The sequence below is a fragment of the Acomys minous genome (genome assembly GCF_964271855.1).
Source record: "Acomys minous genome assembly, chromosome: 10".
In the NCBI taxonomy this organism is placed as follows: Eukaryota; Metazoa; Chordata; class Mammalia; order Rodentia; family Muridae; genus Acomys; species Acomys minous.
Window position 1 is genome coordinate 114,312,617 of NC_140491.1, and position 17,079 is coordinate 114,329,695.

At 39.8% G+C, this 17,079-nt stretch overlaps 1 protein-coding gene across 1 annotated transcript in view; it reads left to right on the top strand.

Annotated features, from left to right (window-relative positions):
• Positions 1-13,819: 13,819 nt before the first annotated feature.
• Positions 13,820-17,079, top strand: part of ITPRID2 (ITPR interacting domain containing 2) — a 37,127-nt gene continuing 33,867 nt past the window's right edge. Inside the window, exons 1-2 of the mRNA XM_084800172.1 lie at positions 13,820-14,182; positions 14,483-14,528. Coding sequence (XP_084656298.1) covers positions 13,972-14,182; positions 14,483-14,528 — 257 coding nt within the window. The 5' untranslated portion in view covers positions 13,820-13,971. The remainder of the gene's footprint in view (positions 14,183-14,482; positions 14,529-17,079) is intronic.

Sequence of the window (17,079 nt, forward strand, 5' to 3'; positions counted from 1 at the left end):
CTCTCTCTCTCCTCATCCAGGGAGAGCTGAACAGACAATGAAAAATTTGGGAACACGGGATTATATAAGGTGGGAGAACAGATCCAACTACAGAGGCTGAAAAATACAATAAAAAAGCCAGGACAAGGAGAAATGAAAAGAATAGTTATGAGGCTAACTATGAAAGAAAGCATTGAGCATGGTCACTGGAGTTTGCATTTCACAGATCTTTTATGATGACAGTCTCAAGGTACATAGCAGCTTCCTTAGGAATTCGGAGGGTGAGTGACTGACAAGAGCCATGAAGACAGAAGGCTATCAAAACATACACAATCTATTTAAACCTAACTTTTTATCCACAGTTCTAGCTCTGAACTGTATTTTTGAGTACTTGGAGACACATCTCATTCAATGGCCTTTATAAACACTTGCCAAACAGTACACCCAGTAATGTACTCATTTTATTTTATTTTTTTTCTGCCTGGTTCTCCTTACTCATAAACAAATTAACATCAAACATTCAATCTTTATAAGATTTCCTATCATGTCAAACAACACCAATACATAACTTTTAAACAAAAAGTTGAAAACAAACCTCGGGACTTCATTCTGACTCTCCCCTCCACCTATTTCTAAGCTGTCAGTGCTGTATGTACATAGGCCATATTGCTACTGCCCCAACCCAGGTGTTTATCATCTTTGCCAAATACCAATTAATACACTCCCTATCTGGTTGCCTTGCTTGAGGCCCGCCCAACTCTTTCAACTATAAAGTTACTATTTACTTTTCAGTAGAGTGCTTTAGTTTAAAAAAAAAAAGTGAAATAACACAACCTCTTACGACAGATGACGAAAATTGGCTTTTACCTACTATTTTAATCTCAGTTATTATAGTCCCTCACATGTATTAACATAATCATACTGAAATATATTATGTGGGTCATGTACATGCTTTCCCCATATTTCTATTTAAATAGGAAGGCTATAGCCTTCCAAGTTCAAGTAGTTTCCCTGTCTCCCACTAAACTACCAATGTAATTTCAAACAGTTTGGAAAAGCCTTAATGCTGCCACTTAACAGTCTCTTTGTTTATTTTGTTCCCTCTCTAAAATATGTATTTTCAGATTGAATATGACCTTGTATACTTTCCCAATATACTTGACCTAGCTGATTTCTTGTTACATTGTAGAAAGGATGTTTTTAAAAACCACAAAAACAGTATTTTCAGAATAAATGAAAGTAGAGTGAGACCAGGGTGGGGACGGGATAGTGCAAGGTTTCAGATGCACATCATGATGGCCTACTCCTGCTTTGCACAACCCACACACTTGGCACCATTTTTCTAGCAACCAATACAGCACAATCTTTGTCCGGTTTCCAAACTTTATCCACTTTCCAGTACCAGTGAGATAAAAAAATAAAGCCTTGTAATTCCAACTGTTCTTGCACTAAGATTGTAAAGAGAAGTTTCTTTTTTTTTCTTTTCTTTTTTTTTTTTTTTTGTAAAGAGAAGTTTCTTAAAGAGAATCTAAGATGAGATTCTTTTTTTTGTTGTTGTGTTTTTGAGATTCATGAAAGTGCTTTATTACTCCTGATTGAGTTTGCTAAAGCTGAATGGTCTACAAAAAGAATTTAAAGCCCTCATGCTAATCAACTTTCTGATTTCTCTGACCAGGATTTTATGTAATTTTTCCTATGTCTGTTTGCTCATATGTAGAGCTTTACCAAACATGAAGGATGCCATTCTTAGTGATCTTTGAAAGACTCACTTTCTGAGACAGTGCATTCTACTTTCATATAGCCAATCACATGCAGAGTTGATACTGGTAGGTGTTACTGTGCAGACCACAATCCTGTAAAAAATATCTTTATGGAAAACACTGAATATTATCAAAGAAGCAAAGCAGCAGTCTATTTCCTAGATTGCTCTTATGTCCTGGGTAAATACTAATATATTGAAACAATCATATATAGTGATATATAAAGTCACAGTAGTATCTGAATTTGTATCCTTTAGAAAAATTTGAATATTGTTCCTCCTCACATTAGAGTTATATTTATTGTACAAGTTTGTGGAGTACAGTGTGACAGTATTTAATGGCAACATGCAATAATTAAATCTGTGTAGTTAACATTCCCACCTCTTTCAATATGTTAGAATTTTAAATATTTCTTAAGTAAACTTTAAAAAATTACTTTATATATGGGTGGTTTTGTATGGATATATGTCCACGCACTGGATGTGTGTGATGCCCACTGGACGTCAGAAGAGGGCATTGGATTCCTGATGCTGGAGATAAAGGCTGTGTGAGCCCCTATCGGGGTGCTGGACCCTCTGGATAAGGAGCCATTGCTCTTAACTTCTCAGCCATTGATCCAGCCCTGTAAGTAAGGTCAGAGTGTAAGGTGTGACATCACTCATTTGAGCTTTCCTGGGAAGGCTAGATTTTCGGTTCAGATACTGAGTCCTTCATGTTCTTATCAAGGTCCTATCCCCCTTAAATAATCCATCTGAATACAAGAACGTAGCTAGACCTGATATGTTACAGTCTTAGCCTTTTGCTTCTAGTGTAGAATATGATACTCTTCTAGAAGGCTCAAACACAAGTTAAGCAACACCCTCAGATTTACAAAGATTCTGCTCCTACTCCTGAGTGCTTATGGCTAAATAGAGTGATAGGTTTGGGACTTGAAGTGTATCAATCGTACTGAGGAATCTTAATATTACATGCTAATGAGCGGCTTAGATGTTAAAATCATTGCTTCCCATTTTGAAGATCTGGTAATATAAAAGTATTTTCCATCTTTACATTCATCAATAAGGATAATCCCCATGAGGCACATGGCTTATATAAAAGGAAGATTTAGTAGACATGTTGTATCTTACACATGTAGATATAGTACTGCAATCAGTAGACACATAGATTATGTAGATATGTTCCAACATTGTATGGGTCTCAAGGCAGACATAATCACTTATGGGGGTGCTAGTAAGACTAATACAATTGTTCTCAGAGAGGATGAGATGATTGCTTAGCTCTCCAGTGGCTATATCTCTACATGTCTAGGAATATACATATGAGCTCACTGACGAACAGAAGCTTGTGGTACTTCAAAGGACTATGCAAGATTGTGGTAAAGTTACCCTCATCTCCACAAGACTGCCGCAGAAAAGGCTGACCAGAGTTGTCATATTTCTCTCTGAACCATCAGCGTATGCTTCCCCTTGTCCTAGCCTAACCATCCATAAAATGGCTACGTAAGCTCTAACAGTGTTTCCCTCCGTGGCTAGCTTTGCAGGTAGCTGCTTCAAAGTCTATTAGCACACAGGCATGGACCTGTGTGGCTAGGGGCCGGGGAAGATTACACCATGCTTGAAGTTTTCCAAGTAATACTGAAGTATATCCTATTGTTAGACTGTCCTGAAATTTTTTATGATAGTTATGAAATATATTATATAGAGAAGATTTTTAGGACTATGGATTTATGTATAAATAAGACTAAAATTAACATCTTACTCTTCGTTTCCCTACTCCATGAGCCGCATAGTAATGGCTGTGGTATAATTTATGATAACACAATAAGAAATAATCCCAGTATTTGACAGGCAGAGTAGACTTGTTCTGAGTCTCCTCATCCCATCCAGGGTACATAAAGAGACTCCATTTCAAAACACAAAAGACAACCACATAAAACTAGTACAAAACAGTGAAAGATCTAGAGGCATTACATTAATAAAGCAAACAAACAAGGAACAAACAAACAAAAACAAAGATTTTTTTTTCTGGAGAAAATAGGAGACCTGTCTTGCATTTAACCAGAACACTCCTAATTACAGATCAACAAATATTTCAGAGGATTCTGAAAATTTTTCCTAAACAATGATTGCAAATATTCTTAGCACAAATGGTTTTTGTCACCCACTATGGTTTCATTAATGCTTTTAAATGTTTTTGTTTTAAAAATATTATTTATTTAGTATGTACATGTGTGCCCTTTATCAATAAATACAAAATATGTACTTATTTAATATTGTACATATGTGTGCACATAGTGTACTATGTGTACTTGGAGCCTTTGGTGTCCAAAAAAGGCATTATATTCCTTGGGACTTGAATTACAGATGGTTGGAGCTGCCACATAGGTGCTGAGAGGCAAACCTAGGAGTTCTGGAGGAGCAGTTAGGCCTCTTAAATGTTGATCTGTCTTTCAAGCCGGTATTTATTTACTTTACACTGTCAAAACTTAAGAAAAAGAGAGATGTGTATGGTTTCACAATATGTTCAATTTAAAATGTTTAGATATGTATACTTAGTGTCTAAAACTTCCTGGTAGGATCTCTGAGGTGTAAGTAGGTAAGCACACTAAAAGGCTCTTAAGGCCTCTTGTCCTACTTCAGTCACTGGCCACCTGCTGGCCTTAGGCAATCTTTCTGACTTACTCTTGTTGCCCTGAGAAACCAAGGGGTTGGAGCAGACAGATCCCTCCCCAGACCCCTGCTCCTAGGCAGCTGTACGTGAAGAGACGAGGCACTTCCGTAGCCCAGAGGGCTGCTGAGCTCTAATAGCCAGGCTAAAGTTCCATGAAGCAGCTGAGCAAGGGAAGACAGAGTGTGTGCTTTGCAGGGAGAAGCCTTGGTTCCACTCTGCCATCCAAGCAGTGTACTCGTGTGTGGTCTGGGCACCAATATCTCAGAAAATCTGCTTTTTTATTCGTAAAACAAGACCAATACAAGCAGTTAAAGACTTTTTTTTTAATTAAATGAGACAGTACCGGTGTGGCTATAAATATAATGCCTGATTACAAAGTGGAGTACCTACTTAAAACCAGTATTTTTTTTTTAATTTACTTATTTTTATATTACGGGCATTGGTGTTTTACCTGCATGAATTTCTGTAAGAGGGTGCCAGGTCCCCAAGACCTGGAGGAAAGACAATTATGACCTGCCACGTGGATGCTGGGAATTGAAGAGAGCAGCCGGTGCTCTTAACAGCTACGCCATCTCTCCAGCACAAAACCTCCCCTTTTTAACAGTGCCATGAGTCCACTGAGATAGCTGCCCTATTAGAACTTGTACCAGTGGATGCTCAACATGTCTGCAATGAGGTGTATTTGAAGGGTTTAAAGTGCCACCCTGAGATGATTTGTTAAAAAAAAAAAAGATAGGAAAGTCACAGAAGCAGAAGAATATTTAAAACCCAACCAAAATAACCTGTATGGTAGGTTTACTCTGTAATTCTTTCACTTAATAACAAGAGTCTAATAAACGCACTATCAAACTGTTGAATCTGTTCTAATGTAATCTAGGTCAGGCATGCTACATCACAGCTTTAAGAAAGGTTGATGCCCTGATGAGATTTCCACAGAATTTGCATCATATTTTCCTTCCTCTGACATGAACTGTGGGGGCATTCTTTATGTTGCTGTTCTCAGTTCTTAATGGTAATATATATTAAGTCCCCTTATTGCCCAAAATATCATTATATGTAGATTATATTTAAGCAAAAATAAACAACACAAAACCATTCCTAGGTAGGAGAGACACATTTAAAAAGAAACTTAAGATCATATTTTATTTTTACATACCATTACTTTTTCCCAAAAGAAAAGTGAAAGAAAAGAAATTCTCCAAATTTGGGGATGGAATACTATGATCTGCTTTCAGTTACAGCAGGGCTATCTATTTATTTTGGTCCTAGTATTTTCATGGGCAGATTAAATTTCCAACATAGAGATTGTATTCCTTTACTAACAGTTGTCACTCTGACTTGTGGAAGCTGATGACTGTCAGAGCACAAGGACAACACATGTGTGAGTAACTCAGCATTCTTTGGCTTTTCCTGTAACTTAGAGATGGGACTTTTGTGATTGTAGGATCCTCTACAGTACATGTTAATCAGTTGACAATAATGTTCTGGATCAACCTGTGTTAAAGATGATCACAGGAATTATGAAATTTGTAGCAAAAGTTCTGAATTAGCATAATTTTTCCTTTTTTATTAATTTTTTACATATACATCTATATTATTACAGATATATACAAAGAACTACCTATAGCATGAAGAACCATGAAACAATCAGGAATTATATAAATGTCACATTAAATGTTTTGGCTATTTGTATTTGGCAGCCTTGAGGAAAACATCTTTCCTATCTTGGTGAGTCTAAAATTCTGAATGTAAAATCCATATCTATCTTATCCCATCATTATCAACTTAAGACATCTATCTAGACCTAAAAACATCTTAACTACTAAACAACTAAACATCATTGTAAAATTAAACTATCTGGGCTTCAACCCCATCAGAGACTTGAGAAGGAATAAAATTAATTACTTCCATATAAAGGGAGTGCAGGTTAGCAGGTCCCCAAATGAGAAGACAGAGACAGTTTGCTACCTGAGCAGTCACCAAAACTCTCTATAACACTGGAACATCATCTTCAGCCTTCTGGCCCAATATATCTGGCAGACATATTTGTGAGGCAAGAACTACTGAGGACTTGCTTACCCTGTCCTGGCAGAGTTTGGCCATGGACTCTGCCTGTGTACTAGCTTGCCCCCCCCCTTTTTTTGGCATAATTCTGTCTGTGGCAGAAATGAGGACATTTTACCCAGTGGCTTGTTTGCCACATTTGAAGCCGTCTCCATAAGGGAGTTCTTTGATGCTCATCATCCTCTTTGAGGTAAAGAACTCAAGAAATTAAATACCACCAAACCAAACCACCCATTTATAAAATAGGTTACAGAACTAGAGAATTCTCACCAGAGGAGTATTGAATGGCTGAGAAACACTTAAAGAAATGCTCAACATCCCTAGTTATCAGGAAAATGCAACTCAAAATGACTCTAAGATTCCATCTTACACCTATCCAAATGGCTAAGATAGGGGAAGACTACTCTATTGCTGGTGGGAGTGCAAACTTGAACAACCACTTTGAAAATCAATCTGGTGCTTTCTCAAGAAATTGGGAATAATTCTACCACAAGACCCAGCCATACCACTCCTGGGAATATACCTGAAAGATGCTCCACCATACAACAAGGATATTTGCTCAATTAGCATATTTTTTCTTAATTAAAAATTTTTATACATTTATATTAATACACATATGTACAATAGATTACCTATAGCAAGAAGAACCATGACACAATCAGGAATTGTATAAATGTTACATTCTTAGTGTTTTGGCTATTTGTATTTGGTAGCCTTTAAGAAAACTTTCCTATTTTGGTGAGTCTAAAATTCTGAATGTAAATCAGTCTCCATCACATCTTGTCATTATCAACTTAAAACATCTATCTAGACCTAAAAACATCTTAACTCCTAAACAACTAAGATTCACTGTAAAACTAAGCTACATGGTCTTCAACTCCATCAGAGACTTGAGAAGGAATAAACTTGATTGCTTGAGTATGCACTGAGTGCAGGTTAGTAGCTTTCCAAATGAGAAGATGACAGAGACAGTTTTCTACCCGAATAGTCACCCAAAACTCTCTATAACATTGGAGCATCATCTTCAGCCTTCTGGCCCAATATATCTGACAGACATATTTGTGAGGCAGGAACTATTGAGGAATTGCTTACCCTGTCTTGGGAGAGTTTGGCCGTCGACTCTGCCTGCATCGAAGCTTGCCCTTTTTAAGGCACAATTCTGTCTTCGGTAGAAACGAGGACATTTTGCTCAGTGGCTTGTTTGCCACATTTGAAGCCATCTCCATAAGGAAGTTCTTTGATGCTCTTCATCCTCTTTGAGGTAGGCTAGATATTGCCAGGAGCTAAACTGTCCCACTGGCAGTGAACCTTTAAAATAATAACAACATTGTTAAGGTCTACTTTTATCACACAAATATACATCTTTGGTGCGGCAGATAGATATGATTCTATAGAAAGATAAGGTGGGATAGTTAGATAAGGTCTTCAAAACCTCAGAGACATGCAGAATATGGCAATTAGCATAATTTTTAAAGAACATGGGGCTGAACAGGTGGCTCGCTGGTTAAATGAGCTTGCTGCTCTTGCAAAGGGTGAGGGGTTAGTTCCTGGCACCCGTATCAGGAGGGTCACAAACACATATAACGTCAGCTCTGGCCATGCACGCATGTGTACACAAGTACCTACAGACATGCATACATACATATAACTCAAAATAATAAAAGAAGATTTTATAACATCTCCTTGTAGAGTCTAGGTTTGTTCTCACTTATGAAATATGAGAACCTGAGGGACCTATAGTGCCTTGTGGAAAACAGGAAGTTTTCTTCACAGTACTGGATGGATGATATGTTTAATAGGAAGTAATCACCGGTTTATAAATCTTGCATATTCTTTGTTAAATAGCTAAAAGTCATGAAATTATTATACAGATGTATTTACTATAAAATTCAACTTAAAAACTTCTTAGGGACCAGTTTACTTTCTGTGTGCACACTTCTACTTCCTCTATTGCTTTGTTGCTGGATTAACATTCAGGGCACCTCACTTACTTAAAAGGATATTTTAGGGGAATGAATAATAAATTTATATACAACTTTCTAGTTATGTGTCTAAAAGCCTGAAGAAAGTGATTACTTAATGTGTATACTTTACTGATGTCAAGTAAGGAAAGACACAAAGGAGTCTTCAGGATACATTGGCTTTGCAGGGAACCTGCGATGAAGGTGCTAGTTGAAATGAAGGGCCCATCTTTTACCTGTTTGACTTTGCACTTTTTAGTTTGTGGTGATAAAAGGAACTGATGGAGTTGGAAATTTAAAAAATAGCCAAAATCCTTTCTGTGGCTGGCAAGGGCCCCACTTACTTTCTCCCCATTTTACTCTTAAACTTGCCAAGCCTTGTTCACTTTGGCTTTATTTTTAAAATGCATTTCTGGTGAATGAGGAAAGGTTTTGTACTGTGTTTTCAATGACTCACCCGAAATAACTCTATTGAACTTGTAAAGCGTCCTGTTCTGAATGTAGATTTTGTTTGTACTGCAATGGGCATGAAGTAGCTGCAGAAAGGAGATTAGAGACAGGAAACATGATGGGGAAAGCAAGTATAATTCAGTTTTTTTCAGGATCAGGCACATGTCAAAGAATTGATTTTCTTTAAAAAATTTGTGTGGGTTTGTTCAGTGTACATGTTTATGCTCCTGCATGTTCACATGTAAAACAACCATTTGAACACTGTACTTGCAAAGCCTTTACAATCTACCAGTATTAGATATGTGGTGTATCCAGGCACTAAAATGGAAGTTTTATATAGGAATACATAATTGTAAATCTATGTATAGTAAATTTTTAAAGTTCTAACTGGTTTTAGTGAGAAAAAAAACCAGTCACATATAAAAACACAAGGGTTTGGAAATAATCAAGTTAGGAAGAAAATGTGAATCAAAAAAAAATCACATTAGAGGACGGTGTTAACACTTGTCATATACCTTGTGTGATTCAAAATGTCTGAGACCTTTAAGAGAAGGAGGAAAGAAGGGACAGAGAGGGAGAGAGACAGAGAGAGAGAGAGAGAGAGGCGGGGGGGGGGGGAGAGGGAGAGGGAGAGATCTAGGTTTCACAGATAAATAGCAATATTTTGGCTTTCCCATATAGCTTTTCCATATGTCTAGTAGGAAGATTCCAAAGCCTCCTTTGAGTGGCTTTATGAATTCATGAAACAAACCAAACAAAGCTTGTTTATTCTGTTATATAATCTGGCTTCTCCATTGTGGATGAAGAACAGATGGGCATTCTCACCTGTTGCTCAGGAACAGGAGAGAACTGAGTCAGCGAAAAACAAAAACAAAACAAAACAGCTGGCTACAAATGCACTGTGGAATTGGGTAAATCTCGCATAGTCAACAAACATGAAATTGTGACCTGAGAACAAATGAAAAAACTAACAAGCCTGTAATGTGCATCACATCAGGAAATATATAATTAAGTACTACTTGACAGTTGAGGAAATAATCTGTAAGGCAGTTTTCTAGTGGGAGTCACACCTTTACCTCTGATATGCGCTTGATAAAATATGAAAAATACATGTAGCAGGTGGCTGTGCTTTAGTAGTGTTTCCAATAAGGAAAGGGAAGTAATCCAGTCATTACTACATTTTTACTAGCTGGGAAAGTCTAACATAACAGATTTAAGTTGTACAGCTGATATGATTTTATTTCTTTAAAATATGTACAATAGCTAGAAATACTGAAACAAAAATATTTTAATAAATAATAATAGCTTAGTGGGCTAAATCAAGAACTGATCAAAATCAGACTAGCTCACTTTCAGCAGGCTTTATTTTACAAGTAAACCATTGGGTGTTTGAGGAGTTTACTTATTCTTATTGATTGACACTTTCTTTCAATTCTCTTTTATTCTATTTAGGAAAATTTCCTCCCTCCGTTAGTAGAAATGCTAATAGATGTTGAGGTGACCCACAGAGTTTTCTTTTGAAATGAATTTTAGAATGATTGGGCTCAACAAAATTCATTCATGTTTGCTTAGAATAAACCTCAAAGGTATCTCATTTGTGTGGCAGTTACTACACCAGACTCACATAAAATATATTTTGAAGAATTCCCAAGCCTTTAATATTAGGATTGAGCTGGATAGAAGTGGAGAATATAGCAATACAGTATTTAGTGTTATCTCAAATAAGATAAAATTTATTTGACATAACTACAATTCTGCCATCCAGATCAGATTTTGAGCAAAAGTTTGGTTACCTAGATATAAATGAAACAGTATCTTAATTAGACTCAAAAGGCCTCAGTTTAACTACAGTCAAAATAAATCTTGTTTTTCTAATTATGAGGTCTGTGTTAGGTTAGAAATTTTACATAATATCACATATCACTTATTATTGAAGCTTTCCCACCCAAAATTTTGTTATTTATCCACAGTATATTTTCTGTTCTATTATGAATTTATTATAATTTTAAGAAATATCTGCATAAAAGTGGAAATTGATAGAAGCTGTTTATTAGTATTAGAATAAATTTTCCATATGAAACCAACTTATTTTTGTCTCTTGCAACATAGTAAGTTCAAAAACCTAGTGAATAATACTTTGTTTTGTGTGGGGAAGTTAGTTATGATTGTGATTTCACATATGAAGAAAGCAGGATTTACAGAGATAAGCTATGTGAAACACAGAAGGAAAATATTCAACTTTAGTCTGATACCAAAGGCCTTCCTCTTTCCACTCTATCTTGTTAGGTGAAATTATCTATATTTAATATAATTATATTTCTCTTCTTCCTAAGCATCAATGACATAGACAATATCCTTAAATGTAGAACATTAGCAATGCAGATTTTGCAGCTGGTCTAGCTTAGGGTACTTGCCTGGAAACAAGCAAAATACCTAGACTTTCCTCAGGTTTAGCATTCAGTATTGAATAAGTCAAACACTTTGGGAATTAAAAATGACTTGAAAGTTGACAATATAAATCTATTGGCTTTAAAGGCAGTAGCATGCTGCCTATGATTTTATTCTCAAGGTAATACACCTTTATCATTCTTCATTAAGTTTTGTAATGTAAAATATTTATGCTACCATAGATTCAATAACTGCTATGTTCTATTCTAATACTTGCTCGATTTACTCCCTTTTTGTTTTGTTTTTGTTTTTGTTTTTTGACTGTGATTGAATGACTTGTAGACATAAACTGTACTTGATTATTGCCTTTCCCAAGAATTCTTTGCTTTTTAAAACTGCAGACAAAACTAATTAAAAGATAATTGGCACGGGAGAAAAAAAACACAAGGCAAACATACCCCTAGTTTGTCTCTTGAAGAACAATAACAAACAGACAACTTATGTCAAGACTAGTCAGGGTTCCAGGTAGAACCAGCACTGTATTAGGAGTACAAGAAAGAAGTTAACATGTTCCGCAATCTCTCATGTCTACAATGAGGCTGGTAAACTGAACATATTGTCTGCACCCTGTCATGTTATTTGCTGCATAATTCATTCCCCCCAATAAATGGTGTGTACATTCTGTTGCTTATCGGGGAAATGTAGACGGGATATGATTGTGACTGGCGGAACCACAGAGGGAAGAACTTCTGGACCAGTGGGTCCTTGCAGGGATTGGGCAGAAGAGGAATGAATTAAGACAAGGGCAGAGAGCCAGCGACAGCACACGGTCATGACAGAACGGATGAAAGGCAAAGGCAGCAGACGGATCAGGCAGGATCCCACAAGGGCTGGGTAAACTATGGAGGCAGCATACTCTGTAGCATTTGACAGAGCCCAGCAATCTCTAAGCACCGCCTTTTCCTCTGCTTTGGAAGGACACAAAGGAGTTAGCTCCGCCCTTACTATAGAACTCCTGATAGCCCAAGACATATTAATAACTAAAAGATCCCTTAAGAGTAAAAGGGCAAGCCGAGATGCTGCTACCATCTGTTTAACGCCTTTCCACCTCACTGTAAGTGTAGGAGGGCCGCGATAATACTGTGATGGCTCGGGGAAGCCAGCCTGGACTTCAGATTTGATCTTGGGGATACTGAGAACCATCAGGGAGTTGTTGTTTCCAACAATAAATAATGATGCTTTGGGAACTGTCAAACATATGTCCCGTGCTAGAAAAAAGATATTGAGGACTGCTCACAGGAAGTTCATGGTGCTGCTTTTAAAGGTGTACAGCTTATGCGCAAGGGCTTTCACAGAAGACTGGGTGCCGTCTCACCTCAAGAACACTTTACATTCTAAAAGCTCCCCCAAACTATTTTCTTTGGTTACTAATACACGTATAAATTTTATGAACTGTAAATATCGATTTCAAGTGGAAAATCTCTTCCTTAAAATATTATGTATGTAAAAACGTTCATTTCAGTTAAGATAAGACCAAAACAAAAAGTAGTCTAACTTTGTTTGAGTTCAGCCATGTACAATGAACTATTGAAAGCCTCCGATATTATGTGTACATAGTTTGGAAATAACATTGGCGAGGATGTTCATTGATATTTCACTCTTTCTCGCTCTGGATAGAATCTGAATCTTTTTTTTTTTTCATAAGAGATAAAAAAAATATATATGGTAAAGGGGGATACTCAAGCTCATTTAAAAAAATGTTTCAGAACCTTGACATTACCTGTTTCTCACTGCATCTTCAAACTCCCAAATCCAATAAGTCATCTTTGCAATTCCGGGGTCATTTCTTGCTCCACTTGCCTCACTTCCCTCCCCTTTTCTGTAAGCAGCCTCAATGTGACATACCCATTCTTTCTCAGCGCAACTTCATACCTCACCTAACCAGGACACACAGGTCTCTCGGGCGTGCAGGCAGCACTAGGGAAAACTTACTCCTGCAACCTCATGCCTCTTTGCATCCTCCAAAAACTCAGACATCCCACACTGAAGCAAAGCCTCAAAGAATAGGTCTGAGGAGCCCAGCCACTTGTCTGCACGCGGGGGCGTCTTCTGAGACTTGGCTTTGGCACTTTACCTCTATTTCTGCACCAGCAAGGAGTTGAGAGAAGGAAAGGCCATAAGCAAACAAACAAACAAATCTGGCTCCTTCCTGAGGCCACTACGAAGGGGCGGGTCCGCTCCCAGCCCGTCAGGCCAAGCCCCGCCCCGCCCTCGCCTGCTTCGCTCGGGGGAGAGACGGCTACCGGAAGGGGGCGTGGCTTTCTTCTTGGGGAGGCGCCCCCGGCTGAGAGGGGCGGAACTGTATCTTGGGGGTGGGCGTGGCTAGGAAGGGAACAGGGCGGGGTCTTGGGTGGGCGGGGCCCGGGGCGGGCTGGCGTTCGGCAACTACCGCGCTCGCTGGGGCCACTCGCGCTTCTGCGCCCCGCCAAGCCGGGTTCACGTGAAGCGTCCGCCCCTCCCTCCCTCCCTTCCTTCCCTCCCTCCCTCCCTCCCTGTCCCCTCCTCCTGCGGCGGCGCCCGCTTCGGCTCCCCCGGGCCCCCTGCCCGGCTGGGCGCTGACAGCAGCGGCGGGGGTCCCCGCGGCCGCCGCCGTGTCCCGCGCAGGCTCGGGCTGGGCCCGCGGAGCCCCCGGCACGGCCATGAACCGACCCCTGTCGGCGTCGGCGGAGGCGGAGGAGGAACTGGAGTGGCAAGTGGCGAGCCGCAGGAGGAAGGCCTGGGCCAAGTGCCGCAACTCCTGGCAAGCGTCGGAGACGGAGGATCTGTCCACCGAGGCGACGACGCAGGACGAGGACGAGGACGACGAGGAGGACCTCCCGGGCGCAAAGCTGCCCGCGGCCGCGGGGCGAGGTCGGTGCGCGGGGCTGGGACGTGCGGTAGGGGAGGGGGTGGTGTGCTCGGTGCCACCGGGCGCCGGGACTGGACGCCCCCGACCTTTAAACGCGCGCGTGACCGGCGCTCCGGCGGGCGCCCGCATGTGCACCTGGCTGCCGGCTGGCTCCCCTGGGTCGGGCGCCCGGAAGGCTCCCCGACCGAGGCTGCCGGTTGCCCCGCGGCGGCTTCTCTTGCAAGGGAGTGTCAGGAAGGCACAGGCTCTCAGTCCTTTTGGGGTCCCTTACGAGCTGTCCCTTCCCTCTCTCTGCTCCACAGGAAACGTGCCCAACGAGAAGATCGCAATATGGCTCAAAGACTGCCGGTGAGTCTTGCTCGAGTTGCCGGGGAGAAACGAGGGACTCGGCCGCCTCTCGGGGTCCGGTGGCGGCTGTAAGCTAGGAACCGGAAAGTGAGCCGGCGATAGCTTCCTTCTTGTAGCGATTAGAACTGGAAGTGCTGTGGACGCTGATTATTTGGTGGTGGCCGAGTTTATTTTACAGCTAGGACTTGAGCAGCCTGGGCATGATGTCAGCAGCAGATCAGAAACTAAAACAGGTCTTGAAGATGCTACTTTGGCTGGCCAAGGCTTCTGTTGAAAGAATTCTGGTGTTTCGCATGCAGGGTGTTTTATTTTTCTTTATGGCATCTGCATATCTGGCACGGAATCATTTTCCTTTGAAACGTGTTTTAGCGAAGTTTAATTTACTTAACTACTCTAACCCGGCTTTAATTTGGGTTGTGTGCCATAAGTCTCTCCAGGGAGCTTTTACAACTAGCCAAGTTGGTCCTTGCAGTTTAACTCCTTGGACACGGGTTTATGAGGTGGCATTGGAGTTCGCAGGAGGAAACAGAGTTTTGAAGACAATCAGACTGCAGGAGTCTCTTTAGTAACATGCTTTAAGAACCGGCACAAAAATGTTTGATAAGATACAGAGGGGATGGGTTGTACCGCAAGTAAATCTGACTATAGTAAAATCTGTTTCACTTTTATCTTTTCCCAATGTATTTGCTCTTTGAAAACTTTTGTTGGTGTTTGCTTCTGCGCATATTATTGCTTTCTGAAGTTATGTTAGGAATTATTTGGTTGTTTTTTATTTTGCAGAGTGATTCTTACATATGGTAGTAAATTTTGTCCCCTAAATATGGGTAGAATATTGGCTGCCTCTGTATTAGTGAGTAACTGGAACCATACTGATTGCTTGCTGCAGAATTTGACCTTTTGGTGTCATAGACTTATCTGAAATATTATAGGATGTGTAGAAATTCCTTTTAAAGATGCACAGAGGTAAATCCATTGCTTCCAGACATCTTTAGGCTAACAACCCAGCTTAGTTTACCTCCTTGATTTCCAAATTACAAGAATATGGCCTTTGCAGAGCACAGCAGTGTGCCAGGGGCACATCGTCATCAGAACAGTGTGAAGTTACAAGGCTGCAATTTTAAGTGCACATCTTTAAAACTTTTTAGGAGACAATGTACAAAGCAGGGCCTTTGAGGTTTTCACATCAAGGAGTGAAGAAGGTAGCCCCTCCTTGCTTTTATCCAGGCCTTTGAAGTTTACAAAATCTTGGTCTTAGTTTAAAAATCCATTCCTGAATACAGTACTGGCTTACCCTTAAAATAGGTCTTAACATTTCTAGCATTTTTATTTCAAGTGGATAACAAAGGAATTTTTTACATGTAAGAACTAGAGAAATAAATCACATTTTAAAAATGATGTACAGGAACTGGGATAGTAGAAGGAACCCTATCAAGTAGACAGAAAATGAATATATTCTTCAGGTAATGCCGTAGGAGAATGCTGACATTGGCCAGGACACAAGTTCCGTCCAGAAAACTCCAGAAGTTTTGTGGCTAGACTTAATCTGCACAGATTATGCAGTCCTCTGTCTCTCCTATTATAGATTTCTTTCTTGTCCTTATACTTAGCCCTATTCAATACACAAGCAGTATGCCTTTGTGCCAGGAGAAGTTAGAACACGCAGTCTTTTAATGTTGGCTATTCTGTTGTAGACTTCACTGCTAGGACATTTGGAACGGTATTTTTTAAATAGCAACTTGGGGTCCTTCTCAGCGCGGAGTATTAATGTGCAATGGTCTGAAGGACAACGTTTTCCTCCCTTGGTAAATTCTGGAATCCTTGGTTTTCTCACTGCTGTCCATATCGGGGTAAAGATGCCATGCTTTCCCCTCTCTAATGGAGTCTTTATTCTAATAACTATTTCTTTTTTCCATAACTAACTTGCCTGAGGCAGTGTCTAAGAAGCAGTAGATGTTCTGGTGGGGTTTGGGCGAGGGTAGCTAGGAATGGAAAGCTTGCTTTTGGAGAAGGCTGCTTGCATTCTGCCTACTTGTCATTTTGCCAGTCTACAGCAGCAGGGGCAGCTGTGGGCACAGAACTGCAGGGCTTTGGCCCAGGTAAGGAAAGAGCCATCAGGAGAAAATAAATAAATGTGTTTAATGATATAAAATTAAGGCTTAATTGAAATGTTTGAAACCTCTAGAATTAAAAGTTTTATCAATGCCCATATGGTACTTGCTCATGATTCTCCTATGTCTGGAAAGTACTGGTTTTCAGAGAGCCGCCTTGCTCATGTATTTGCTCACATGTGTAATTAGCACTCAGGAGCATTTTTAAATACAGATGCTTTTCAGGATGAACCCCACTTCTGACGTAAATTGTTAACAGGTAGGAACTGTTACTGAGAAACTAACCTTTGTATCGCAGAATAGATCCTTCAGAGTAAAAGACTATTTCTGTGATTCAAGTTGCAAAACTAAATTGTTTTGAGAAAAGTAAAGATATTTTTGCATTTGAAAACCGATTCTGAGACATTTGTGGTTGAACTACAAACAGTTGGGAGAAAGTCCAC